The sequence below is a fragment of the Muntiacus reevesi genome, chromosome 2, assembly GCF_963930625.1.
Source record: "Muntiacus reevesi chromosome 2, mMunRee1.1, whole genome shotgun sequence".
NCBI classification, from domain to species: domain Eukaryota; kingdom Metazoa; phylum Chordata; class Mammalia; order Artiodactyla; family Cervidae; genus Muntiacus; species Muntiacus reevesi.
Window position 1 is genome coordinate 197,602,025 of NC_089250.1, and position 25,212 is coordinate 197,627,236.

The 25,212-nt window shown below is 41.0% G+C and overlaps 1 protein-coding gene and 1 non-coding gene across 2 annotated transcripts; both read right to left on the reverse strand.

The window, feature by feature from the left end:
- Positions 1 to 724: 724 nt before the first annotated feature.
- Positions 725 to 11,609, reverse strand: ZP2 (zona pellucida glycoprotein 2). The gene is made up of 18 exons (XM_065920316.1): positions 11,548 to 11,609; positions 11,373 to 11,452; positions 10,345 to 10,428; positions 9,835 to 9,929; positions 8,271 to 8,423; positions 7,519 to 7,560; positions 7,215 to 7,379; positions 6,388 to 6,484; positions 6,119 to 6,300; positions 5,310 to 5,436; positions 4,324 to 4,511; positions 4,145 to 4,236; positions 3,920 to 4,044; positions 3,576 to 3,765; positions 2,569 to 2,704; positions 2,398 to 2,494; positions 1,888 to 1,971; positions 725 to 870 (listed from the first exon to the last, which is right to left on the reverse strand). Exons 1-18 carry the CDS (start codon positions 11,607 to 11,609, stop codon positions 725 to 727), a joined length of 2,145 nt encoding a protein of 714 aa, XP_065776388.1.
- Positions 11,610 to 15,665: 4,056 nt separating this feature from the next.
- On the reverse strand, positions 15,666 to 15,806 carry LOC136161953 (U4 spliceosomal RNA). Its single transcript, XR_010661823.1, has one exon. It is a non-coding gene; the product is annotated as a U4 spliceosomal RNA (small nuclear RNA).
- Between the last annotated feature and the right edge of the window lie 9,406 nt (positions 15,807 to 25,212).

Here is a 25,212-nt window from a genome sequence, read left to right on the forward strand (position 1 = left end):
ACTAGTCATTTTGACATAATTACAGCCTAGTTAAGAGGGGGTAGCCTTAGGAGGAAGTAATAATTGAGTACTGGGTAGTGGGAAAGCAGCTCTCCAGGCTCAGCTATGAGGCTCATGTTGAGCTGTTTAGTTTTAATGAGACCAGGAATGTTGTAATTGCTCTTAATGAAGCTAGAATCTTCCTTTCCATCCCCCAAAGAGAGTGCAGGTCTTTAATTAGATTGGGAATGCATGGGAGAATAACTGAATCCCTTACGTTCTCAAGGAAGTTGTCTACTCATTGGAAAGAGTAATTTGAGTTAGGAAATACTACTTCAAGTATGATACTAGATTACTTCCTTGGGAACACCTAGCTTCCTTTCCCTTTTAGAGAACGGGAGTTATTCCAGTGATTAGGAGTGACTTGCCCTCATCTTCTATATATGAATGGAGAGGGTAAAAGACATTAAAGTCACCTAAATATACCCATAGAGGTGGACTGTCACTAAGTCCCATTATTGAATTCTCTGGCACTGCCAGTTTTGGGGGTAGAGGGCAGAAAAAGCTGGTGACAGGAAGGAATTAAGTCAGGAATACCCTATTCACATCCACACAGAACAAAGCCTTAAGGACTGTGGAAAGGTCTATAGTCTCTAAAGAAGAATGATTGCAAGAAAGAGTCCTTGAACTCCATCTAAACTTAAGAAGCAAGAGGCTTACTTCCACATTTTATTTGAAAGTACAATTAGTGGTTTAGCATTGTGATTCTTTTCTTGCGCAGGTAGCTGATTAGGCTTAGAGTTGCCACAACACCTGCTAAGGCAACTACAGCAACCATAGTTTTAAAAGCAACATATCCAGGAGTCCCGTGCCCTTTAGAATCCACAGCATCTGGAAAGGAAACAGACATTCAAGTCTTAAGATCACTTACACTTGGTTTAAGTTGAAGTTGAAGCTGAAGCTTTACAATTAAAGTTACCCAGAGAAGGAAGTGAAAATAAGCTTCAGAGGGCTTACTTGCGAGCTTGCAAAAGAGTATAGTCTTTCCCCTCAATCCTCCTCGCCTTACTCCACTCCCACGGTTGTTCCCACTTCCTACTTCCTTTCACGCAGATCATATGGGCTGACACCTGGAAGGATCTCACTCCCAGCTTGTTTAACATTCTGGCACTGATACATATGGTTAGTTGTCTCAAGTGCATGATTTCTTGCAGTTAGTAGCTAGTGATTTAAGTGAGTTTAATTTCAAGTTCTAGGCCTAAAATTAAAGACTATCTGGGATGAAGATATATTAACATAATCTAGTAAAGACTAAAGTTTTGTAATAGCAAGCACTGTTTTCTGACCTATTAGTCTTTTTAAAGAAACATAGCTTGAAATTCTTCTATAGTAGGCCGAATAATTGAGGACCAAGATTTAAGCATTCTAATGTGGCATTAGTGACAAAGCTGGAATTTTTTTTAGTTATTAACAATGAGAGGTCCCTGTATAGTAGGTAGACTAAATGATCCTTCTTGTGGGAAAGGGATTTTGGGAAGGGTACACAGACTTGACAGAACCTGTTGCTGGGGAGAGATGCGTTCTCTTGTTTAATCATAAGCCCTTGATATCTGTGGACTCCCCTGATGGCCATTAATAGTAAAGTATCCACCCGCCAATGCAGGAGACCCAAGAGAAGCAGGTTCGATCCCTGGGTCAGGAAGGTCCCCTGGAGTTGGAAATGTCACCCCTCTCCAGTATTCTTGCCTGAAATATTCCATGGGCAGAGGAGACTGGTGGGCTGCAGTCCATGAGGCCACAAAGAATTGAACATTACTGAGCACACACGTATGTTATCTATGTACACTTAAGTTTGACATAAAACCAAGAGGTTCAGTTAAAAACATACCTAAGGCTTTAATTCCATACCTCTGAATGAAGAGCCATCTGACAATAGGAGGATGGGGCCTGGGAGACTCACTATCATCTTCTCTTCCTCAGTGGCCCCTGTGGCTGAAGACAGACAGTTTGACCTCTGGGATAATGAGTAGTGGTACGGAGTGTTTTGAGGGAACACCTAGAGCTACTCTGTATGGAGTCCCTGCTCTATGTAATCTTGTCTCCTTTCTCAGGAGAGAGCATACATCTTTCTGTAAAAACAGGATGAACTATCAAAGAATATAAGACGACAAAGTTCAGAGTCTACCTAGACTCAGGAAGAATAACTTTTTGGGGGGGGGGGTCTCAAAAGATCAGGCTACAAGTTCATGTGCAAACATAAACTTGTCCATGGGACTGATTGCAAACCTGTCCATCACAGACTCCTAGGTGTCTTGGGCTCTTGGAGTAGATGAAAAACAAAGCACTCATTCCTATATTCCGAAAGGATGAGGCTTGCTTTAAGGAAACTCACATTAAGTGAAGACATGAAAATTTTACCTCGCCTGCTTCTGGATGACACAAGGCAAGAGGCAGAACACAGGGGGAGGTTAGAAGAAAGTTGATTGCAGATTAAGGCGCTGCAGTGGAAGTAGACCTGGAGAGGAGACAAGAGTTGAGTGGAACTGATGTCTCAGTCAATCTGTCCCAGGTAACTAGTTAATCACTTACCAAGTGAGGGGACACCGGGGCCTCTGACACAAAGGCAAAGGTCTTCACATCGAACCTCTGATAGTGATTAGGATAGGTCACCGAGGAGCCAACCGGATGGAAGGTGGTTCTGTGGTTGTCCAGGTTGTATTCACAGCTGGAAGGTATATTTCAGGGTGGGACATCAGCTCAATTCACCTCGGGCTCAAACTCAGCATTTGCTCAAATTCAGTAATGCGTAACACTTTCAAGACTATTGCTATACCTTCTACCTGTGCTGTGCTGTGTTTTGTTTAGTCGCTCAGTCATGTCCAAGTCTCTGTGACCTCATGGACTGTAGCCCACCAGGCTCCTCTGTCCATGGGGATTCTCCAGGCAGGAATACTGAAGTGGGTTGCCATGCCCTGGGTTTGATGCCTGGGTTGGGAAGATCCCCTGGAGAAGGGAATGGCAACCCACTCTAGTATTCTTGGCTGGAGAATCCCATGGACAGAGGAGCCTGGCAGGCTATGTACCCCATGGGATCACAGTCAGACACGATTAAGTGACACACACACATGCATTCAATGCACCTTCCCCAGGTGGTTCAGTGGTAAAGAATCTGCCTGGCAATGGAACTGGAAAGATCCCCTGGAGGAAGAAATGGCAACCCACTCCAGTATTCTTGCCTGGAAAATCCCATGGGCAGAAGAGCCTGATAGGTTATAGTCCAGGGGGACACAAAGAATTAGCCACGACTTAACAATGAACAAAAGTTATTCAATAAATGAATAGGAACTAGAAATCTATTCTCTTTCCAGATGGTAGAGTATTAAAGTCATTGTTTCCTTGGGAGGGATCCTTCTAGATTCAAGGGTAATAGGAAAGACTTGAGTCAACTTATTAGACTGAGGACTGGTTGGTAAGAAATAAGAACAAAAATCAGGGCCTTTGATATAGTGCTCCTCTCAAGCCCAAGAGCATTTTATTATTATTATTTTTTACTGGCAGTTTGATTAGCTGGACTACCTGATGCAGAGAATACATACCCATCCACGATAATATTCCACTGAGGGAGAGAGGCTGGGTCCTTGGTGGATGTTGCCCAGCAATCATCTAAGACCAACTTGATGTTGGGGTCAGTCCTGTTTAGGACTCTCACTTCTAAGTAAATTGGTTGGCGGAGGTATCTCACCACAGGGTAGTCCTTGTCCCCATACGGTCGCAGGTAGGAATTATCTGAAATGGAGTAGAAGCCACTCTGGTACTCAAGTAGTTGATGGTTGCCACAGAAGCTTAAGCATTGCTACTACTCTAGTCTGGTGCAAAGTTCATTTTAGGAAAGAGTCCCCCGAAATTATTTAAGCAGATTTTTTAGGTTATAATGTCTCACCTGGGTAGGTTTGCAGGGTCAAGGCAAGTGGACCTGGCTTCACTGAGGCTACTGGAGGAGGAAGGCTTTCGACGTTGGTATTTATTAGCATGTTACTACTGCTATAATAGCACCTCACCGTCATTCTGCAAGAGTGGGTAGGTGGGGGTATTAAGAATTTTAGGTTAAAAAACTGCTCGAGTTTATTCTGGCACTTAAAAAAGTGAAGTAGCAATTGTGTCGCACCTGAACTCACTATCTCTGGAAATTGTGCTTGGAGGAAGATCCGCCCAGAGAGCATGTATTTCATTTTCATAGATGACTTTGTCATTCTCAAACTTAGAGTAAGGTTAGAGAAAGTGGTTAGTTATCTCAAAGGTAAGTCTTACTCTCTTGCTATGCGCCAATACTAATCTTATACTAACCTTATGTCTTGTTCCACATCCATTCAGGGGTATGTGAAACTTTACCAGTCCTTGAAATGGAGCTTTAAAGGTTGGCTGGCAGGAGGAATCTCCCACTCTAATGGTGTCCAAGTTGAGAGCTGGTTTTGTTTGATGGCGGTAGACCTCAACATCCATAAACCCATCTTGAGTACATAACTCACCTGAAACTATATAGTGGTGGGAGTTTAAAAAATGTCTGCCATGTGACTATTGTCATTACCAGCTTGACATGTAATGAAGTTTGGATTTTCATCAGGAGACAACAGAATTTGTCTTAAGTCTTTTTGGGAAAATAACTTGACAAGCAGCTTGCATTACAAGGGGAGGCCCTAAGATACCTAGACAGCAGTGAGGCTTGCTCTATCTGAGAAGGATTTTTCATCCAAAGGAAGAAGGAGCAGGAGACATGGGAAGAGGCACCAAGTGGGGTAAGAAACCCATGATGAAACCCTGATGTGGCTTAAAGTGTAGTGCCTTGTGTCCTAACATTCCTTCTTTCAAGACTCACAGATCTTAGTGGTTTGAGGGGAAGTTGAAGCAGCAACTAATTTTTCCTATTTGACTTGACCTGATGCAACTAAAGGAGCACAGAGGCAATAGTAAACAAGAGCAAATACCTACATTCTTTGAGGAATTTAAGAGTTTGGGGAAATACTCAGTCTCTCTAGTTTCAGATTTAAAGAAATCTTACTTAGATGGTGGGCTCAGACTTCTAACATGAAGCACACCCAGGTTGCTTAAAAACATTAGACAGTTGTGAAACCTTCCTGTATGTGTATTTTGGAAGTGTTCCCTTACTTAGATTCCTATCATAGCAGCTTAGACTGCTATTTGTGGTCTAACCAGTCTTCTGTTTCTCCTTAAAGTATAAGCAGTATAGAGTTTGAACTCCTGTACACTTTCACCCATGTAAGAGCTAAGAGAGAATGTAGAATGTAGGAACCATTCGAGGAAATGATCTTTACCTATAGAAACTGTTGACTCGCAGACACACTCAGGATAAATCACCATGGATACCGTATCCAGTTGAGTATAAAATGTCAGCTTGAGTGAAGATAAGTAGAACTGATAGGGTAGGCATTTTTCAGAGAACTGAAATGAAAGAATGTCAGTTAGCAGCCACAGCCTGTTGAGCAGGCACAGGAGATAGGAAGGAAGTACGCTGAAATCTGCAAGGCACACTCCAGACTGAATATGGTTTTCCTTTAAACCAGAGCAAGAGATCCCATCATTTCTCCAGACCGAATTCTTCCTGAGGCAGAAAATTTCTCTAAGTTCATGCCCTAAAGTACCCAGGACTGCATGCTCTTTATACTAAGAACTTGATCTGTTAATTCAACCTCTAAAGAGCTGCGTACCCTGCAAATCCAGGAGTTATAAAATGTTATTGCAACATATACTCCAACGTAAGATTTTTCTGTGTCCCTGGCAATTGCATCATTCAAGACTGGCTTCATGAGGATAGCAGGGGACACTTGTTTGGCTCAAATTGTCCTGTTTCAATGGGCCATGAGAGATTCATCGTTAGATGCTTAATAGCAGTTTGTACTGGTCAATGAATGAAGACACTTAAGGAAAACTTCCATTGAAGTTTAAAAAGACTTGGTGTTTGAGAGTGAATTTCAGTTACTTGAGAATTACTTATGCAAGCTGTTCAAATGAGGCCTCCCAAGTTTTGGAGTTTTTTTTTTTTTAAACACTAGCAATTAGAATTATGGATAAGTCAGCAGCCAAATCACAATGGCCTAAAAGGCTAGGGTTCAATGGAACGTACTTTTGTTTTGATGAGAGTTTTGCTGAAATGCAACCTGAGGCCATTTCCTATTTCCATAACAATCCCGCTGTTGTGCAACTGGTTCACAGCAATATTCTTATTTTCAAAGCTCACGGATTTTAACTTCCCAGGAAATTCTGGTATGGTGAGAGTCATGTGTGTGGCATTACAGGTCACAGGATCTAGAAGGAATGACAGAATGGTCAGCTTTGGTTAAGCCCTTAGAACAATGTCTTCCACAACTGGACTTGCCCTTTCCTAGGCCTTACCTGACACACAAATGAGTCTTGATGACAAGATGATCGTCTGCCCAGGAGATACATGTGTAAGCTTCAGAGGCACCATGTAGAGATGGCTGTTACCTTGCTGAAGAAAAGCATTTTCAAAGACATTGGTTTACCTGAGTTACTTGAATTTTTGATCAATGCTAGAAATAGTCAGGGCAAACATACTCAACTTTTGGGCACCATCTTGGCCCAAGTAAGTTCAGGTATTTCACCCTATAGTTGTTCTTCAGGTGCTCTAGTTTTAAAATCTTCTACTTTATAACATCTGGCAAGGTGATTTCTACTCATGACCTGTAGCTGATCATTTCTCAGCACTAAGAGCTCTTGTTTTATGACTCTTTTATGGTATCAGTATTCAGAGTGAAATGTTTAAGATTCAGCAGTTTGTTTATCCTCTATGTACAACAGTATTGTTAAGATGGCTGATATTTGAACATGTAGGTGCCAAGATCTGTTCTAAGTACTTTAGCACATTAACTGATTTAATGTAGTATCTTGATTGTTGGTCCCCAAAATGCCAGTACCTTCTGTAAACACTAAACGTGGCAATGATAGAACACCTTCGTTAGTTTAGTACTACTGTAGCTCCACATTGTTTAGTGAATTTAGATCTATGGAGAAGAAAAACTGATTGAAGTAAGAAACATTTACTTTGTTCACCATTGTATCTCATCATCTTTAGTACTTAGTACAGCGCTTGGCTGTTGATTGAGTTATAACCTCAATTTGAGGAAATGGTAGAGATTATGCTTGCATTTAGAAATACTGGTCTGAGCCTGGATGGTGGTACAAACAGATTTCACACCTACCGAGTAGTGAGTCACTCCAGTGGCATGAAATAACACTTGGATGCTCATCTTCTGGTTCTCAATCAGGATATTATACCCTTGTGTCAGAGCCTCTTGAAGGGTCAGATTTTGGGCTCTTTCACCATCACCGACTGTAATGGTCCATCCCATCTCAGGTTTGGGACCCTAAAGGCAAAAGTTTCATTTAGAGGGCTGGTGCTCACCTTAACTCCAAGACTATTTAGTATTTAACCAGGATTGAAGTTATGTCACCTTTAGAACTAAAGGTAATTTAGGCTTGTAATTTAAAAAATAGCTTTCATACCTCAGTGTCGTCAGCCATGCCAGGAAAAAAGTGAAAGGTAAACTGGAAGAAAGAAAAAGGATGATGTGAATCTTTGATTTGGAGAAGATCTCTGAAGTCATGTTATCTGATGGTACATGGAAAACACCCAGAGCAACTGCTGTGTGGTTCTTACAATGTGAGGGCTTGTGTGGGATATAGTAGAAACACAGGACCAGTCAAGAATCCTATAAGTGCCCTTAGACATCATTTCCCCATTGAGATTTTGAGACCTAAATGTAATTGGAAAATCTAAAGCTCCCTTCCAGTTGTACATTGAGACATTAAGTCCTGTCAAGCTATGCAGTTCCATCATTGTTATAATAAAGTATAAATATTTTTGTCCACTGTTGCTATTAGCCATGTGAGACTATAAAGTCCACAAGTATGTGATTGGGCTGTTTTTCTCATTTACTATTTCCTAGCATCTGGTATAGGGCCTGGTACATAAATATCCAGTTTGTCAAGCTACCGACTGAATCCTTTTTATTGCTAAACATGATGTGCTGAGCGCTTATATCTACCTTCTCAGTCAGTTTTTAAAGTCACCTTATGTTGGTGTTACTATCCCCCACTTCAGATTTTAAAAAGGTCTCATTGCAGTTAAGAAATCAATCCAAAGCTACATAGCAAGTCAGTAGTGAAATACAGATCCTGTTCTGAAGTCCAGCTCTCTCTAGACCACATTCCCCCTGGAGTAGCTGGATGAGAAGCAGTTAGCCTGCTTCACTCACAGACATAAAATCCTTCGAGCAGATTGTGGACCCCGAATGCTGTTCATGTCTTCCTGCTTGCATAATCGGACAGCTGACGTGATACAGGACATTCCCTTGTCTAGAGGCAGCATTGTCATTCATGAATGTGATGGTCATCTGGTGCTGGCCAAGCTGTATGAAAATGGCATAGTAAGGACAGAGTGCTAGAACTTCGACGAGAAAGGGGATTCCGAAATACCATCTGACTCAGCTGATTAGCAAAACCCTTAAAAGTCATCAGTACCAGAGTTCTAGAAGTCCCTCATTCCTATACCAGGAGATTCTTCAGCCTCTTTAGATATCCCAGGAAAGACTCATTCACTGGCAGAGAACAGGTCCTTGAGTTTCAGGGCTCAGAGTCCAGCTTTTATTTGCCCTTTACATTCACCCTATGTCTGAGTATCATGGTCCTATTGAGTTTGCCGCCTCTATCAAGGGATAGAAATACTGAGCACCTACTTTAGCAGCCATTGTGCTGGGTGCTGGACAGAGCCATCTTTGCCATTTCCCCTGGCCCAGGGAACTCTGTCTAAAGCAGTGGTCAACTAACAGTTTTCTGTAAAGTGTTAGTATATATTTAGACTTTGTAACATTTTTAAAGTGCTTAAAAAAACTAAAGCCATTCTTAGCTTGATGACCATCACACACATGGACTGGCTGTGGCCACACACAGGTCATATTCTGTGTACCTTTGATCTAAAGAAATGCAACCCTAAGCTCCCTAAAGTTGGAAAAGGTCATTTCAGAAGGGAAAGTTTTAATTACTGGAAATCTTCAGTAGAATCCGTTAAACCTAAGACTTGTAGGATGTACCCCAGACCTATTAAGTCAACTGAATAAATTTGGTACTTTAGAAGTTCCCTAAGTGATTGTTGGCACATAAAGCTTGAAAAGGACTTAGGCTTCTTTTACTGTTCCTAATAACCCTGATAGGGTAGCACTATTGCTTAACAGTAGAAAATCCTATTTTTCAGCTGCTGCTCTCCTTCCAGCATAGAGGTACCAGCACTCCATTTGCCAGCACCAAAATAGCATCCCCTTTTCCATGAGGGTCGTAGGTCAAAATGGCTCACGTTTGATCATTTGCTGTCATGCCTAGTCCTTCATTTGTGTCATTCATCTTTAGATACCTTATGGAAAGATATCATAATCCATTTTCCAGTGAGCAAGTAGAGGCTTAGAAAGGTTAGCTAACTTATTTCAAATCACATATAGATAGTGGAAGAGCCAGAAATAAAGCCCAAAGCCTCAATTCAAGGCTTTTGTAAGCTCAGCATTGGATTTTTGAGCCTAATATATCTTTATTGAGAGTTCCTGTATGCAATGGAGGTTATTTGGCAATACCCTTGGCTTGTACCCACCAAATGACCAGAAGCTGCTCTTTCCCTCCTCCCCTACCAGCTGTGGTAAATGTCTCCAAACATTGCAGGATGTTCTCTGGGATGACCAAAGAGAAAGATCACCCTGATTGAGAACCACTGCCCTACTGCAAAGCTTCCAACTCCTAGGTTACTACTTTCCAAATTACTCCTCAACTACTTACCACTCTTTTGGTACAACTTTCATATGGGGCCTTCAGGGTGAGCTTTTCTGGGTCCAGAACATAAGTGCAGTTCAGCATTTTAAGACCAAGGGAATCTACAGAAACAAGAGCAGCTTAGATAGGAGATGACCAAGATGTGTTTACATCTTATATTTCAGTGACAGAGCCAACCAAAACTACATAATCAAGCCTGCAAATCCATTTCTAAGGTACTTCATTCACTTCTTAATTTATTTTCCCAACTGGGATATAACCCAAGCTCTGAGAGATGCTGTGACTTGAAGATAGACTTTTCTTAGGGGATTCCTGAGATAAGACAGATTTCCAAAGACAGACAAGGTCTTCCACTCTTAGGAGTCACCATACAGTTCAAGGACCCTGTGACATTGTGGGATTTGAGCACCAACTGCTCCAGAGTTTGTGTACTCTGTTCACCGGAAAATGGTGATGACCTTGAGCCAAGGGTTTCCTACTAAGTAAGACTTAAATGAGACAATACACTTTACTTACCCACCACAGATGCATGCTGAATCTTGTTGCCAAGAGTTCTTTTAAACTCTACTACCATTCTATCTTCATAGCAAATGACAGTACCTGAAGAGCAAAGAAAGCATGTGGGGCATCTCTGAACACAGGAGGCATGATTTCCTACAGAATTGTATTGAGGAAACTTCCACTCTCTAATAGGCATCAGGGAGGATACCAGTTGGGAGAGGCAAAGCTTATTCTCCATCCTGGGGAGCTTACAAGTTGATGGGAATATATAACTACAGTGTAAGATACCAAGAACTATAATGAAGATATCAATGAAATGCCTAGGGCTTTCTGAAGTATTCCAGGATAAACCTGGAGTCAGATTAATAAGTATGCATGCGGGAACCAGTCTGGACCCCTGATGGAAAAGGAGATGGTAGGTCTGTGAAGAATTGGGGAAAAGTTTTGTCTAAAGATCTTTCAATTTGAAGTTTAAAAGATTCCCTAGGTAACTCCAAGAACATATTTTTAAAGACTGAATAATCTGCCAATAGCTTGACACTTTGCATCCTCTGGCTCAGGTGAAAATCTTGAGAAACTCCTCATACAAGTGATTTTGCCTGCTACTGTTGATGCTTTCCTTAAGCATAAGTATGTGTTTGAAGATGACTGCTCCCAAAGATGAGGACTGAGTGTGTGGTTTGCTATTCTTTGGGTGCTGTAAAGCTGGAGGCAGTGAGGAAATAGGAAGTAGTGCTGGTGTTTTTCCAAGCTTTTCCGTTTAGCTGTAGAGTAACCTATAGGTAAGCTATAGGAAAACTGAAGTGACTTGATCAAGATAGGCAGAAGAATGACTGGAGATCATCTAACTCACATTTGCGTTTTCTGGCCATAAACTTTGAGTAAGCTCCGGGAGTTGGTGTAGGACAGGGGGCCTGGCGTACTGTGGCCCATGGGGTCGCAAAGAGTCGGACACAACTGAGAGACTGAACTGAACTGAGGCACCCTAGTTGCAGTCCTTTTGAGAGATGCTTAAGGGCATTTTCCTCACCCAAGAGGCCTACCTGGGAAGGCAGGATCCACCAGTTGATTAACATCTGTTGAGTTCACCAAAGTCAAAAGGGCGAAGAATAGAAAAAATGACCTGTAGGTGCAGGAAGGCATGGGGGAGAAAGTTAAAGAGGAGTGAATTTTAGCAGACAAGGCATTATGTCCCCTTCTTCCTGCCCCCAGCATTACCTCCAGTCTGCACGGAACCGGCTTGAGGGTCTCCCGCTGTCTCCTCTCTGCCTGCATGCCATGACCGAAGACACCACCAAATCAACCAGACAGAGGGGCGTGCTGTGCTGGCTTTTATAGCAGGAAGCAGGGCTGGTCCCCACCCTCTCCCCATTGGAGTCACCTGAATCTTCTCTAGCCCTCCCAGCTGAGAGGAAGGGATTTGGGAAGAAGAGCTTTTCCAGGAGGCCTAAAATAAGCAGAGTTTTGCCCTTCCTGACACTTGCCTTGGTTTCCCACCAGCTGCTCTGCAGCCAATTTAGTTCCTTGAAATGGGCTCAGGTGAATGAATTGGTGCATTTTTAGGATCTTTTGAACAAACTCTTTACAACTCAAATGTAGAATGAAAGTGGGGTGGGATTTTTTGGAAGAAAGAACATGTCTTGCTTACACTGTCTTTAAGTTGCTGTAAGTTACTCCTGGTCTCCTGGTTATTGCGGATATCACCCTGCCAATGTGCATGAAGAAGTACCTTTTCAAAAGGGATGAAACATAATTTTCCTCCAAGTATAGATTTTAAGTTTACTTCAAAAAATACAGACAATTACAGAAGGATATAGAGAAAGGAAAAAATCATCCACTCCTTGTACTTAGGTGTGTAACTCTATGGTCTTTTTCTACAAACATACCACTTAAAAAACAATAGCAATCTGGGATTGAAGTTTAAGTTGTGTTTGTAACCTGCTTTTACTACTTTATATGTCATGGACATTTTACATATCAAACATAAAGATCTCTATTACCATTTTTAATGTTGCATAGTATTCAGTGTCTAGATAAATCAATGTTTAGCTGTTCTCATTATTTAGCTGTTTTCATTATTATAAACAATCTGCTGGACTTGTACATTTCCCTGGTTACCTCTCAGGATAGATTACTAGAAGTAGAAATTCTGGGTCAAAAGGAATAGTGATCTAAATAAGAATGTCATACTTTGTAGGAACTGGGAGTTTATAGATGGGGAAACTGAGGAAATTGCTCAAGCTTTAACAACTGGGTGTCAGGGCCAGGACCAGACTGAGACACTTGATGTCTGCAGACCACATTCCATGACAGGTGATAATGCTCAAATTCTGTACAAGTTAGTGGGGTAGCATTTACAATTATTTATTTATGTGTTGCTTTTTATGTCTTTATGTGTTAATGATATTTCTTGAGGACTAAACTTCATTCCCTGTTACAGGTGTCTGAAATATTGTTCATCGGAGTAGTGGTTTCCCTAACTTCCTTGATCAAAACATTCACAGCTGGTACTGATGAACCTATCTTCAGGGAGGGAATGAAGACACAAATGTCGAGAATGGACTTGAACACACAGCAAGGAGAGGGTGGGACTATTGCGAAAGTAGCATTGACATATATACACTACCATGTGTAAAATAGTTAGTGGGGAACTGCTATATGACACAGGGAGCCCCGCCTGGCACTCTGACGACCTAAAGGGATCGGATGGGGGAGCAGGAGGGAGACTCAAGAGGGAGGCGATATGTATATAGTTATTATTGATTCGCTTTGTTGTATGGCAGAAACCAACAAAATGTTGTAAAGTAATCATCCTCCAATTAAAAATTTTAAAATGATCACATGGGGCTCTTTGTTAATATCACAGATTCCTGTGTCCCACCCAAAAGCTGCTGACTCAGACTCTCCAGGGGAGGAAACTGGGGTACTGTATATTTAAGAAATCAGGTGAGTCTTATGATCAGGAAAACTTGAGAAATATCTGAAGGGAAGTAGACAAGAAAATGAATGATTGCTGGTGATTAATTTAACTTCTTTATGGGAATCAGTTGATTATATACCAGTGGAATGGAGGAGAGGGAGCAAAACTCAGGATAAGCAGGATTTTGAGGATAGAGGTGGTGAAAGGATTTAGATTCTGAGCAGAAGCATGATAGCAATAATTACTCCTAAGCATATTTTCCAAAAAGCGGTACTTTTTCTACAACTGTGAAGGTAATTTGTTACCACGATGGTTAAGACTATGATAAGAAGACCGTTGGAGAGATATGAAGACCATTCCACCATTAGAGGGTGCAATGTAGGGGCAAGATTCAGAGAGACCTATTAAGAAGGTAGTCAGGTAGTAGGTTAATGTGTTCCACCTTCCCAGGCCCCACCCCGGGCTTGCTTCTCCCAAAGCTATACCTTTTTCTCCAGAATGTGAGGTGTTGCCTTGGAAAGTGAAGCTCTGCTCAGATCCCTAAACTGGGGGTTCTGCATGATGAAGGGGCAGCACAAAGCCCTGAGCAGAAGGCATAGAGGAGGCATAGAGGACACTCTGAGAACTGGCAAGGGTGATGAGGGTGGTGAGTGTGCCAGAGATTAATTTCTTTTGCCTTGCCCAACCCACCCAATGCTGCACTTGGGACAGTCACTGAACAACTAGCTCCAGACCCCCTAAGAATCAATTCTGCCTAAGTGCACAAGGATACAAATGTGTTGTTGTGGTTAACTTTGAGAATGAGGAAGGCATGGCTCTCTACAATCAGGTAGTGTCTCATTTCACTAGTTAGGAAAACAAATCTTTCAAAAAAGATAGATACTTAATCTTTTACTAAATAAGCAATAGGATCTCTTTCAAAAGTATGTTTTCCATATTCTTTTCAATGAGACATTTTAAGTGTGTTTATCACTATAAGGTGTTCCTTCTCCTCTTTTGTGAATGCCATGGTCTCTACTTGACGTGAGGCCTCGTCTCACCTGCTAATCACTAGGCGTTTCTTGAGGAGACTTTTAGATTGTCGTGCATAACAACAATGCAGTTTTGTTGCCTCCTTTGGGCAGAAGCTCTCTTTCCTTTCTGAAATGCTGTTCTTTTAAACAATAGTTCATAATTCTTAATTTCCAATTCTGTTGCCTTACTTTTCACAACTGTAAAAATATTAATTGAAGATGCCCTAATTGTTATCATCAGGAGATGGTTAGATAAACTCTGAAATAATCTTCAAATACTAAAATATATTAATTCAATGAGATCTGTGAATATTGATACTAAAGACATCCACAATAAATTGGACTATTGGAGCTGTTACTATGTTTTCATATTTTACTTAAAGAAAAATGAGAAACACATGTGTTTCCTATCCATTTATGTGTTTATGTGTGGGTATGTACGTGTGTGTCTGCATTTATTTACCAGGGAGCCAATGAGTCACCTGAGGGAGGAGACAGTGCAGATATTCAGGCAGTCTGCACCAATCCAGCTATGCTGGACATTCACAACTGTTGTCTGTTTTGAATTGTTTGAGCTCTTGCTGTACTGGCTATAAATACAAATAATATATCATTCTTGGAACAGGAATAGGGAGATAGGAGTGGTACTTTTTCTTAAATTTCCTTCCGTTGATTGAATTGTCTTGCTGATAAATAACAAGGTAAAGTAATTTAAAATTGATCATAGTAAATCTGATTTGTATATAAATGATCTGTAAAGGTTGTAGGATGAAAGGCCTGTGAATTCAAACTTCACGATATAAAGATATATTGCCCAAGTGAGTGGATTTGATTCATACAACTTTCAAAGTCCAACTCTTCAATATAAAATGAAGAAAATAAGCCTAAGAGGTTTTTGTGACTTGCCCAAGGTCATATAGAAAGTTAGCAGAGCTCCAGGGAGAAACCAAGTCTTCTGATATCTACTTCCAGGCTTATTTTAATTCATTATGGTTCTGTATGTGTGTGTATGAGGGAGTGTTCTAAAACTCCATGCTTCTCTTGCAGTTCACGTAGCTTTAAAAATACAAGATGGCACTAATTATGATTTAGCTTCCGAAGGTTGTGAAAGTCACTCAGTTGTGTCCAACTCTTTGCAACCTCATGGACTATACAATCCATGGAATTCTCCTGGCCAGAATACTGGAGTGGGTAGCTGTTCCCCTCTTCAGGGGATCTTCCCAACCCAGAGATCGAACCCAGGTCTCCCGCATTGTGGGTGGATTCTTTACCAGTTGAGCCCCAAGGAAGCAAATACTGGAGTGAGTAGCCTGTCCCTTTTCCAGGGGATCTTCCCGGCCCAGGAATCGAACCGGGATCTCCTGCATTGCAGGTGAATTCTTTTTTTTTTTTTTTTTCTTCAGTCTCCATAGAGACTGTCAAAAATTGCCAATGCCGACTATATTTCAAGTCGTCATGGCGGGGTATTGGGAAAAGTTTTCAATTAGCAATAATCGCGCCTCGGATAAACCTCATTGGCTACGATACTGCCACTGCGCAAAGCTTACAGGTGAATTCTTTAACAACTGAACTATCAGGGAAGTCCCATATAATTTAGTGGTATTAGATAAATAAGAAATATAGAATCTTCTATCAGATAGGCTAACATAGCTTAACATAGCTTTCAAATATAAAATACGAATTTAACTTGTAAACATAAGATAGACTATGTTAATGGGAATGTTCTTGAACAACATATGGTAGCTCCTTTAACTATAGTGTTAATATCATTTTCACCCTTTGGATCGTTAGCTAAATTGAAATTTAATGAGCTTTGTAACAGAAATGGATTCATAAAGAAATTGGACAAGGGCATATAAAAGGCTTCATTGATCTATTAATAGAAAGATAGGGCATCTTAAATGAATGACAGAGAAGGCTCAGGAGTTCTAAATAAAAACTTATTTACATACAAATATTTCAGGTTACTCTATACCTAGTAGCTAGGACAATGGTCACCACGAAGATAAAGATTTCCTTGGCAATACTGTGTAGTCCCTCCAGTTGATAGAACATAAAATGTTTTAAGCTCTTAAGATGATGTGGTAGATCAGTTGTAAAGGTCCCAGTCTTCCACCCCTCCATGGACTCCCATTCTTTGCAGTGTGCTTTGCAGTTAGCCTGGTCCTCCTCGCTCCTCCTCCTGTCTGAATCTAACTGACTCTGTGACTTATTTTGGCCAACAGAATGTGGTGGAAATGATGGCACGCCTGTTCTGAGGCTAGGTCTTTTGAGGCCCGTATACATACGCACTCTCTCTTAGCATTCTTCATTCATTGTGAGAACGAACCCAGAGTAGCCTGCCAGATGATAAAGAGTCACAAGGAACAGAGACAGGTCATCTAAGCTGTTCAGTTCAGTTCAGTTCAGTTGCTCAGCCGTGCCTGACTCTTTGTGACCTCATGGACTGCAGCACGCCAGTCCTCCCTGTCCATCACCAACTCCCAGGTTACTCAAATTCATGTCCATTGAGTCGGTGATGCCATCCAATCATCTCATCCTCTGCCATCTCCTTCTCCTCTTGCCTTCAATCTTCCCCAGAATCAGCGTTTTTTTCAAATGAGTCCGCTCTTTGTATCAGGTGGCCAAAGTATTGGAGTTTCACCTTCCAATGAATATTCAGGACTGATTTCCTTCAGGATGGACTGGTTGATTCCTTGCAGTCCAAGGGACTCTCAAGAGTCTTCTGCAACACCAGAGTTCAAAAGCATCAATTCTTCAGTGCTCAGCTTTCTTTATAGTCCAACTCTCACATCCATACATGACTACTGGGAAAACCATAGACTTGACATCTAAGCTGAGGCCATGCTAAAGCAACAAGTTCCCAACTGACCTGCCAGTTGACTGCTGATGAATAAGTGAGTCACGCCAAGGTCAGCTGAGCACAGAGGAATTGACCAGTTAACTGGAGATTTGTGAGTCAAATCAGTGCTAGTTCTTTTAAGCCACTCAATTTTGGATGGTTTGTTAAGCAGCATGTTTGTGGCAACAGTTGTGTGTGACTACTATTTAGAATTCCTATTTCAAAATGAGCCCAGTTTTACATTATGGAAGTGCAGGTATTTTCTGAGGGAGCATGTACTGAGCAACCATAAAATTGTGGAGTCTCAAAAGAAGCAACACACACATTTGTACAAGTGCAGACAAAGACAGGCTTTAAGGGCTATGCTTTCTGATGGGAGAGACCAAATGACTACATGTGTGACAAATAAAACCTAAGTATAATTAAGTAAACTTAAATACAGAGACGTATGTTCTTTTCTGTCCAGTATCCTTGTCTTTGGTTTCCCAGGTGGCATAGTGGTAAAGAATCTGTCCACCAATGCAGGAGACACAAGAGACAGGGGTTCGATCCCTTGGTTAGGAAGATCACCTGGAGTAGGAAATAGCAATGCACTCCAGTATTCTTGCCTGAAAAATTCCATGGGCAGAGGAGCCTGGTGGGCTACAGTTCATGGGGATGCAAAGAGTTAGACATGACCAAGCATAAGCACAAATGATCTTTTTCTTTTGAGAGCAATACCATGATGGGCTTCAGGGAGCTCTCCCATTAGATACAATCTTGGTGAGACTTCCAGTCAAGCTGCTTCCATCACCCTTTGGACAAGGGGGAGGCACAAGACTGAAGCCATCAAACAAACTCTCTATAGAATTTGGGTCTTGATTAGGGTAACACGGGTTGAAGCGCCACCTATTTCCTGAAGGGTTGTCTATTCAAGTAGCCCTTAGTTCTGTTAAATCTCCTTTCACTAAATTTCTAATCTACTCCTTCCTCTTCTGGTTCTTAGGGGATGTTTTATAAACCCATGCCTTTATCATTCACATTTCACAGAGAATACTGGGAAAGAATAGATGGTCCTCAGGAACCCTGATAAGTCTCTGTAGGAAGGAGGGAAGGACATTTTTCCTCTTTGTGTATAGGTCCTATGCTGGACGCTGATGGATACCCTTCAAGATAGGAATAAGAAAAGGAAATAAAGGCTCCTTAAGTGAATTTCCCCCAAGTTGATTAACTACTAAGTAGAAAACTTAGTTATGGAATGAATTTGTCCTCCGCAATTTTAAAAATATTTTATTGAAGTATGATATGACAGGGCTGTCTGTTGTCACCCTGCTTACTTAACCTACATACTGAGCACATCATGAAAAATGCCAGGGTGAATGAGAAATGCCGAGCTGGAATCAAGATAAGCAGAAGTATCAACAACCTCAGATATGTGGATGATACCACTTTAATGGCAGAAAGTGAAGAAGGACTAAAGAGCCTCTTGATGAGGGTGAAAGGGGAGGGTGAAAGAGCCAGCTTAAAACCAAATATTAAAAAAACTAAGATCTGACCCCATTACTTCATGACAAATAGAAGGGGAAAACGTGGAAGTAGTGACAGATTTCCTCTTCTTGGGCTCTAAAGTCACTGTGGATGGTGACTGAAGCCATGAAATCAGATGATTGCTTTTTGGCAGGAAAGCTATGACAAACCTAGACGGGGTCTTGAAAAACAGAGACATTACTCTGCTGACAAAGGTCTACAGTCAAATGGTCTACAAATGGGAAGACAAGTGGTCTTCCCAGTAGTCTAGTATGTTTGTGAGAGCTGGACCATGAAGAAGGCAGAGTGCCAAAGAATTGACGCCTTCGGACTGGGGTGCTAGAGAAGACTCTCGAAAGTCCCATGGACAGCAAGGAGATCAAACCAGTCAATCTTAAGGGAAATCAACCCTGAATACTCATTGGAAGGACTAATGCTGAAGCTGAAGCTCCAGTATTTTGATCACCTGATGCAAACAGCCAACTCATTGGATAAGTCCCTGATGCTGGGAAAGATTGAGGGCAGAAGGAGAAGAGGGCATCAGAGGATGAGATGGTTGGATGGCATCACCGATGCCATGGACATGAACTTGGGCAGTCTTCGGGAGATGGTGAGGGACAGGGAGGTCTGGTGTGCTGCAGTCCAAGGGGCTGCAAAGAGTCAAAAATAACTGGGTAACTGAACAACAACAACATAATTCATTTACAATGTTGTGTTAATTTCTGCTGTACAGAAAAGTGATTCATTATATATATACACACACACACACACAAACACACACACACACACAAACACACACATATATGTTCTTTTTCATATTCTTTTCCATTGTAATTTATCACAGGATATTGAGTATAGTTCCCTGTGCTATACAGTAGGATCTTATTGTTTATCTATCCTATATACACTAGTTTGCATCTGCTAATCCCAAACTCCCAATCCTTCCCTTCCCACCCTTTTCCCCTTTGACAACCACAAGTCTGTTCTCTGTGTCTGTGAGTTTGCTTCTGTTTTGTAGATACATTTATTTGTGTCATATTTTATATTTCACATATAGGTAATATTGTATGGTATTTGTCTTTCTCTTTTTGACTTACTTTGCTTAGTATGATAATCTCTAGGTCCATCCATGTTCCTGCAAAAGACATTATTTCATTTTTTATGACTGAGTATTATATATCTCACATCTTCTTTATCCATTCCTTGGATATTTAGGTTGTTTTCATGTCTTGGCTATTGTAAACAGTGCTGCTATGAGTATTGTTTTTTGTTGTTGTTGTTTTGTTTTTGGTCATTAAATCATGTAGAACTCTTTTGCAACTCCATGGACTGTGGCCCACCAGGCTCCTCTGTTCATGGGTATAGGATGCATGTATCTTTTCATTTTCAATTGATAGTTAGCTTTTATTTTATATTGGAATATAGTTGATTTGCACTATTGTGTTAGTTTCAGCTGTACAGCAAAGTGATTCAGTTATACATATACGTATATTGTTTCTTTTCCATATAGATTATTATACAATATTGAGTAGAGTTCTCTGTGCTCTACAGTAGGTCTTCATAGATTATCTAGTTTATATATAGTAGTATGTGTATTTCAATCCCAAATTCCTAATTTATGCCCCCCCCCTCACTTTTCCCTTTTGTAACCATAAGTTTGTTTTCAAAGTCTGTGAGTCTGTTTCTCTTTTGTAAAGAAGTTCATTTGCATATTTTTTAAATTCTACATACAAGTGATATCATATGATATTTGTCTTTTTCTGATTTACTTTTACTTAGTATAATAATCTCTAGGTTCATCCATGTTGCTATAAGTGGCATTATTTCATTCTTTTCAATGGCTGAGTAATATTGCATTGTATAAATGTATCATATCTTCTTTATCCATTCCTCTGTTGATGATCTTTAGGTTGCTTCCATGTCTGACTATTGTAAATAGTGCTGCAATGAACACTGAGGTGCATGTATCTTACTGAATTATGGTTTTCTCTGGATATATGCCAAGAAGAGTTATTGCTGGATCATATTTTCATCAGAGATATTGGCCTGTAGCTTTCTTTTTTTGTGATATCTTTGTCTGGTTTTGGTATTAGGGTGATGGTGACCTCATAGAAGGAGCTTGGAAGTGTTTCTTTCTCTGAAATTTTTTCAGAGTTTCAGAATAATAGGTATAAACTCTTAATGTTTGATATAATTTGCATGTGAAGCTATCTGGTCATAGACTTTTGCCTGTTGGACGTTTTTAATCACCATTTCAATTTTAGTACTTGTTATCAGTCTGGTCATATTTTCTATTTCTTCCTGGCTCAGTCTTGGAAGATTGTACCTTTCTAAGAATGTCTCCATTTCTTCTAGGCTCTCCATTATATTGGCATACAGTTGCTTGTAGTAGTCTCCTATGATTCTTTGTATTTCTGTGGTGTCCATTGTAACTTCTCTTTTTCTACTTTTCCTTTTATTAATTTGAGTCTTCTTCCTTTTTTCCCCCCATGATGAATCTGGATAAGGACATATCAATTTTGTTCATCTTTTCAAAGAACTGTTTTTAGTTTCATTATTCTTTTATACCATTTTCTTCATCTCTATTTCATTTGTTTCCACTCTGATCTTTATGATTTCTTTCCTTCTGCTAACTTTGAGTTTTGTTTGTTCTTTCTCTAGTTGCTTTAGGGTAGGGCTAGGTTGTTTGTTTGAGATTTTTCTTGTTTCTTGAAACATAGTTATAGTGCTGTAAACTTCCTTCTTACAACTGCTTTTCCAGTGTCCCATAGTTTTTAGTTGTCATTTGTTTGTTTGTTTGTTTTCATTTTCCTCCAGATACTTTCTGGTTTCCATTTTGTTTTCTTCACTGATCCATTGTCTGCTTAGTAGCACATTGTTTAGCCTCCATGTGTTTGTGCTTTTTATATTTTTTCTTGTAGTTAATTTCTAACCTCATAGTGTTGTGACTGGAAAAGATGCTTGAAGCGATTTCAATTTTCTTAAATTTACCAAGGTTTGCCTTGTGACCTAACTTGTGATCTATCCTGAAGAGTGTTCCATACCCTTGAGAAGAATGTGCATTCTGCTGATTTCAGATTAAATGCTCTATAAATAGCAATTACGTCCATCTGGTTTAATGTGGCATTTAAGGCCTATGCTTCCTTATTGCTTTTCTGTCTGGATGATCTGTCCATCTATGTATGAGGGGTGCTAAAGTTCCTCACTATTATTGTGTTACTGACAATTTCCCCTTTTAAGTCTGTTAATATTTGCCTTATGTATCAAGATGCTCCTTTGCTGGGTGCATATACATTTACAGTTGCTATATCTTCTTCTTGGATCGATCCCTTGATCTTCACGGAAAGTCCCTTATCTCTCATGTGTGCATGTGTACTTAGTCACTTCAGTCATGTCTGACTCTGTGCTTCAGTCGTGCCTGACTCTTTGTTCCTCTGTCCAAGGGATTCTCAAGGCAAGAACGCTGGAGTGGATTGTCATGCTCTCCTCCAAGGAATCTTCCTGACCCAGGGATTGAACCTGCATCTCTCATGTCTCCTGCATTGGCAGGCAGATTCTTTACCACTAGCACTACCTGGGAAACTCTTATCTCTTGTAACAGTCTTTATTTTAAAGTCTGTTTTGCCTGATAAGAGTATTGCTACTCCAGGTTTCTTTTGATTTTCATTTGCAGGGAATATCTTTTTCCATACACTCACTTTCAGCCTGTATGTGTCCCTAGGTCTGAGGTGGTTCTTTTATAGACAGTATGTACATGGATCTTGTTTTGGTATCCATTCAGCCAGTTTATATCTCTTGGTTGAAGCATTTAATCCATTTACATCAAGTTGGTGGACTAGAAGTATTTGAATCTCATGTCCTCCACAAATACATCAAAAATACATCTACAAATGGAACAATTCCCACAGAACCCCTCTAAAACAGTGATAGAAGACTTCAAATAACTGAAAAGGACAAGAAAGATCTCCGTGTAACTGGGTAGGATGGGAACTGTGGCCTTGGAAGGGAACTTAAAAAAGGAAAGGTTCCTGTACCCTGGGAAGCCCCCTCACTTGCAGGGAGATCTGTACAGAAAGTGTGCTTCAGAGGCTCAGAGAAGGGCACAGCAACTGGTTTGTGGCAGACAGAATAGCGAGAGACCTATCTAAACATTCGTGTCAACACCCTGCTCATTGTAGCCTTAGACACATGCTGCCAGGCTGCGTGAGGGCTGGGTGCTAAAACTTGGGCTTTAGAGGACAGTCCTGGAGAGGGGAGTGCTGTTGACTGCATGGAGATGCCTGAAGGCGCTGGAGGGTGCCATGGCTGCCACTGAGGTTGTGTGGAGAAGGAAACCCAGGCCATTATAGAATTGAAGTGCCATTGCTGAGAGATGGGGCTGCCTTGCCAGCCTTTTTCTCCACTTGCTACCCCCTGCCTCCAGGGGCTCTGGAAGAGCCACACGCCCCAGCCACCACCTCGGTGGGCTCTCAGAACACAGCCACCATCTCAGCAGGCCTCTGTACCACAGCTGCCACCTCAGGGCGTCCCACAGCCCACAGCTGGCTCAGGAGGCTCTGGGATCAGATGCCAGTGGGTTGCCCACAGGCAGTCAGGGCTAAAAACCACAGCTGAGTCCCAGGGCCTTCATGGCTTAGGAAGCAAGGCTGAAAGCTCTCCCCTTGGCTGCATGAGCTTCAGATTTACACCTCCACGGCTGGTTTTGTAAATTCAGTGCCTGCAGGACGTCTGAGTGAACAACAGGTGCTCCCATGGCTGAGACAGCTCTGGCCTTAGCAGCTGTGGACTTTGTGGGCACTCGCACATGGGACCTGGACCGGGCCAGGGTCTAAGCTGTCTCCATTGTGTTTCTAGCAGGTTGAGGTGCACAACTTCTGCAGTTCTTGAACCTGACTTCAGTGAATCTGTGCTAGTGGCCTTGCAAAAACAATGTCTGATAGATACCAGAGCTCATTGCCAGCATTTCCAAAGATAAGATGGGGCCAAGGCAGTGCCAACAATGGTGTACTTCGTAAGCCTGCAAAATGTGTGCCAGATAACACAACAGAGCACTGTCACTGGTTAACAGCTCTGGCAGAGGAATACTCAGCAGCTCCTCTTCCAGGGGGAGCACTGCAATTCCACCTACCTCACACTGCAGCTCAGAATCACGGCTCAGAAATGGATCTGAAGGCTTCTACTCCAACAACTAGGGAACATACCTGGCCCATGACAGGTAGTGACAGCCACATAGCAAAGAGGAGCCCCTGCTCAATGTCCAGTGCAGGCTCTGGTCACCAAAACACCAGTCACACCTCCTGTCAAGGGGTAATGGCCAGCATACTCTGAGGAAAGAGGCAGGAGGCAGACACACTAAAAATAACTTTCACACCAAAAATAAATCCATACAGACGACACAGGGACTCTCCCTAGAAAAAAGCCCCTCCAAGACCACAGTATATAATTGTTTCTCCTAAACTCATGGAGCAAGAGACATAACTAAAAGAAGCAGAGGAGTCACTCCCGATGAAAAGATCAAGAGAATTTTCCTGAAAAAACAAATGATGTAATAGATTTCTTCAGTCTAATAGACCTGAGTTAAAAAAAAGAGATAATGAAAATACTGAAGGAATTAGAAATGCTGATCACTATAAAAAGAAACTAGGAAGTGGAAAAGGAAAAAATTAGGGAACTCATTCACCAAGGTTAAAGCTAAGCTAAAGGCAATGATAGCAGAATGAATAATGCAGAAGAATGAATAAATGATATGAAAGATAGAATAATGGAAATCACCCAGTCAGAACAACGGACTGAAAAATCAAATGAAAAAAATGAAAGCAAAATAAGAGACCTATGGGAGAATATAAAGTGTGCCAATCTACACACAATAGGGATCCCAGAAGGAAAAGAAAGTAAAAAGGAAATTAAAAATGTATTTGAAGAAATGATGGCTGATAACTTCTCAAATTCAACAGATATCCAGGTACAGGAAGCAGAGAAGGTTAATATACTTGAATAACAGGGTAATTGGAAATCAAAAACATACAATAGATTCATGAAAATCAAAAGAAAAAGAACATAAGCATAATATAATACAAAAGAAAATTATCAAACCACAAAAGGGAAAACAGAAAAGCAAAGGGATAAAGAAAAACTCAACAGGAAAACAACATTTAAAATGGAAATAAATGCATATCTATCAATATCTTAAAAGCTAGTGGACTAAAGGCTCCAATCAAAAGACCCAGAGTAGCAGATTGGATTAAAAAAAAAGAGTCTACAATATGCTGCCCATAAGAGACCCACTTTAGGCCAAGGACAGAAATAGATTGAAAGTAAGTGGATGGAAAAAGATATTTCATACAAATGACAATGACAAGAATTAAAGTTGAAGCTCCTCTGCCCCCCTCCAAAAAAGCCTAGGTTCCTTTAGACTGTGATTGGATTTGGAACTAGGGTCTTTACAGAGATGATTAAGTTAAAATGAGGTCTTTAGCGTAGGCCCGAATACAATATGATTTGTGTCCTTATGAGAAGAAGGAATTTGGGCATAGACATATACAGAGGGAAGACAAGACATGGGGAAGATGACCTTTTATAAGTCAAGGACAGAGGCCTGGGAC

What these genes read in the sequence shown, in the direction of transcription:
- ZP2 (XM_065920316.1), bottom strand. Translation starts at nt 11,609, where the DNA reads ATGGCATGCAGGCAGAGAGGAGACAGCGGGAGACCCTCAAGCCGGTTC. An exon ending in CGAGTCAACAGTTTCTATAG is followed by an intron (nt 4,512 to 5,309) that starts GTAAAGATCATT and finishes ACCACTATATAG; the next exon opens with TTTCAGGTGAGTTATGTACT. An exon ending in TGGAATATTATCGTGGATGG is followed by an intron (nt 2,705 to 3,575) that starts GTATGTATTCTC and finishes TATACCTTCCAG; the next exon opens with CTGTGAATACAACCTGGACA.